The 3,797-nt window shown below is 40.0% G+C and overlaps 1 protein-coding gene across 1 annotated transcript; it reads left to right on the top strand.

Annotated features, from left to right (window-relative positions):
* The first annotated feature begins 389 nt into the window (after positions 1–389).
* Positions 390–1,024, top strand: LOC311596068 (small ribosomal subunit protein eS7-like). The gene has a single exon (XM_084779256.1). The coding sequence runs from the start codon at positions 419–421 to the stop codon at positions 989–991; it is 573 nt and encodes a 190-aa protein (XP_084635382.1). The 5' UTR covers positions 390–418; the 3' UTR covers positions 992–1,024.
* The last annotated feature ends 2,773 nt before the right edge of the window (positions 1,025–3,797 follow it).

Raw genomic sequence — 3,797 nt, 5'->3', positions numbered from 1 at the left:
ATTCTAAACAGCCTGAGTTCTTCTGACAGCCAATCATTGATCAGCTCTTTATTCATTGCCAACTGTTTTCCCTTTTCCCTTTCTACCTGTTGAAGCTGACAAAACTAATTTCTGTTTATAAATATAACTTAATTATAATACAAGGTTTACTTCCAATGCTTTGAAAGTGCTATTGCAGGCTGTTTAGGATAAGTAAGTGATACAAGTTAATTGTTAGTTGACCAAATCACAGTCATGTCAATTACTAGTCTATCTTTATCACAAGAATATACATCTGAGGTACAACAGATAGCTATGATTCTATAGAAAGATAAGGTAAAATAGATAAGGTCTTCAAAATCCTCAGAGACATAAAGAATATAGCATTTAAAATGTTTTTTATTCTTTTTCTAAGCCGGCACTCCGTAAGGACGAAGCTATGTTCAGCTCGAGTGCCAAGATTGTGAAGCCCAACGGCGAGAAGCCGGACGAGTTCGAGTCCGGCATCTCCCAGGCGCTGCTCAAGCTGGAGAAGAACTCGGATCTCAAGGCACAGCTCCGGGAACTCAACATCACTGCGGCCAAGGAAATTGAAGTTGGTGGTGGTCGGAAAACAATAATAATTTTTGTATCAGTTCCTCAGCTGAAATCTTTTCAGAAAATCCAAGTTTGTGAATTGGAGAAGTTCAGCGGGAAGCACGTGGTTTTCATTGCTCAGAGGAGGATTCTGCCCAAGCCAACCAGGAAAAGCCGCACGAAAAATAAGCAGAAGCGCCCCAGAAGCCGCACCCTGACAGTAGTGCACGACGCTATCCTTGAGGACTTGGTCTTCCCGAGTGAAATTGTGGGTAAGAGGATCCGTGTGAAACTGGATGGCAGCCAGCTCATAAAAGTTCATTTAGACAAAGCACAGCAGAACAACGTGGAGCACAAGGTGGAAACCTTTTCTGGTGTGTATAAGAAGCTCACAGGCAAAGATGTTAACTTTGAATCCCCAGAGTTTCAATTGTAAAGAAAATGACTGAATAAAGTGTTATTCATAGTAAAAAAATGTTTTTTATTGTTTTGAAGATTCTTTGACAATAATACAGGCTAATTCCTTGCAAACCCAGCCTATTTCAATGAACCTTCTTATGGAGATGGCTTCAAATGTAGCAAACAAGTCCCTGGGCAACATGTCTTCATTTCTACTACTGACAGAATTCTGCATAAAAAAGGGCAAGATTGGAAGGAGGCAGAGTCAATGGTCAAACTCAGCGAAGACAGGGTAAACACGTCCTCAATAGTTCCTGCCTCACAAATATTTTGGACCAGAAGACTGAAAATGATGCTCCGCTGTTATAAAGAGTTTTGGGTGACTTCTCAGGTAGCAAACTCTCTCTGTCATTTTCTCATTTGGGAAGCTGCTAACCTGTACCCTCTGTATGTATACTCAGGTAATTAATTTTAGTGTTACAATTAAACTTAGTTGTTTAGGGCTTAAGATGTTTTTTAGGTCTAGATAGATATTTTAAGTTGATGATGACCAGATGTGATAGATATTTATCTACATTCAGAATTTTAGACACACCAAGATAGGAAAGATGTTCTATTCAAGGCTGTTAAATACAAATAGCAAAAACACTATATATATAATTCCTGATTGTTTCATTGTTCTTCTTGCTGCAGGCTGCTTATTGTATATGTGTGTAAAAATATAAATGTATATATCAAAATAAAAATATTTAATAAAAAATAAAAATATATAGAAAAAAGTAAAACCAGCTGTAGGGCATATGCACCTATAAACTGTGGCCATATTTGCACATTGAGAACAGAGGATGTAGCTCCACAGTGGATTTTGAGCAGAGACCAGGTCATGCTGGACGGAAGCCATAGGAATCTAGAGCTAATTTTGGAGATGTTAGAAGAAAAAAGCAAAGCTGTGAAACTCTAGTGTCGTAGATGAAAAGAGTATTTTCTCCCTTTCTTAAGAGGATGCTCACTTTTCTTTTAATACAGGTAACAGAAATAGAATTGCCTACAGCAACCTTCCTTCCTCTCGCACCTCTAGCATTCAGACATCCTGTGCTAAGATCAAGGATGACAGCCCTGTTACTCAACACCAGCAAAGTGAAGACAGACCTTCAGGACACCACAGTGTATACTTGTGCCTTTGCTGCCATAAATCTGTTTCTCCAATGTCTTAAAGTCGTTCAAGATGCTCACTCTTTATGCTGCTCTCAGCTGGTGTTCATCCAGAAAAGGGAAGTCTGCTGTTTGACTTGTCAAAAGCTGACAAAGGACCCACGGATGCCTTAGATTGCTTTCCTACATAGCAGGGGCCAGCATGCTGTCTGGGCTTGGGCAGCAGCATGGGGAAATCTGCTTGCTTTCAATTATTCAAACCCACTTATACTTTTCATGCCAAGTTGGATAGGCTTATATTTCCATCTTTTTTTTTCCAATTCTAAAATGAGATTCTTTGCATAAGTTATACCATTCCCTAGGCTACTTTGAGAAAAAGTACCTTCTAGGGCCCTTTAAGGAATTCCTATAACCGAAAGCCAGCAGTTTCTCCCTGTTACTGATGGGGTGAAACTCTTGTGTTTTACCTCTTCGTGTTTGGTGGTTTGTGCCTGGTATTCTTACCTGGAGATGCCACATGTAGTAAATTTCCTTTTAGCAAGAACAATATGACTTAGAGCAGGTCCCTTGATAAAGCTGTAATTTCATGGGTCACAAACTGTTAACTGATAAAACATAAAGAAGAAAATCAGAAATTGATTAGCCAATTTCACCCCCAGCGGGCTGCTTCTGCCCCTGTCATTGCTCTCTGCGTCCGTAGCACTAGCAGCTCTGTGTGCTAGTCCACGTGCTTATTTATTTATTTTTACCCTGAAGCACTAGTTCTGATTGCAGTGATTGAAGGACTTGGTTGTCAGGCTAAAGTTAGAAATAGCAAAGTCTACATCTGGCTGGTCATGTGGCAAAGACCCAACATTAGCCACCAGCCCCTCTGCCTATGGCCATGTCAGTAGAGCTTTCCAGAAGCATTTTTTCCCTCTCATTGACTTCTTAAAAATTTTTTTCTATGAAACTGGGATTGAGAGCCAGCAAGTCTGGAAGAATGCCAGCATCCTGTTGAGTGAGAAGAAAAGGCTGAGAATAGGAAGTATATTGACCCAATTCATCGTACAATGTGCAGTAGAGGTGCCAGAACAAGTGTCTGAGGTGGTGCTCGGTGGAAGCTTTTTAGAACAAGAGACACAGGACAATGAGACACAAATGGAGCTGGGGGTTAGGGCCTAAGGAAGCCCTTTCCAGCTGCTTTGGTAGAATACACTTTGTGACAGGGCATCTTCCTTTTTTTCTTTTTCCTGTCTGCTGAGCTGAAAAGGGGGGGGGGGAAGAAATAGCAGCATTCTGTGTTAATTTCTTTGTTTCTTTTAATGGCTAATGTGTATTTGAAATAGTGGTACTTCCAGCTATTGGCTTAGAATGAAATAACTTCAGGGAAAACATTAATTGATTCATTTTTTGTTTGTGTACATAAAAATTAAACGAAAGGCCCTGGAATATGTTCTTACTCATGCAAAATGTGCCCAAGTTCCTTAAAATAGTCTAACGTAGAAGACTCAAGATACTTTTGACTCTCCTTTGTAGACACAATGAGATTTGAAATCAAAGTATTTTGTATTATTATTGTTTTTTGTTGTTGTTGCTGTGATACAATATCATGGGCAAAGGTATCTTTCTGAAAAAGGAGTTTACTTTGGCTTGGCTTACACTTCCAGACAGAGAGCCTGGGATGTACGTGGTGCACTCAGGGTAGAGGG

Source organism: Acomys minous (assembly GCF_964271855.1).
Source record: "Acomys minous genome assembly, chromosome: 4".
NCBI lineage: Eukaryota > Metazoa > Chordata > Mammalia > Rodentia > Muridae > Acomys > Acomys minous.
Note: the sequence above shows the minus strand (reverse complement) of the source record. Positions and strands in the feature narration are given on the sequence as shown.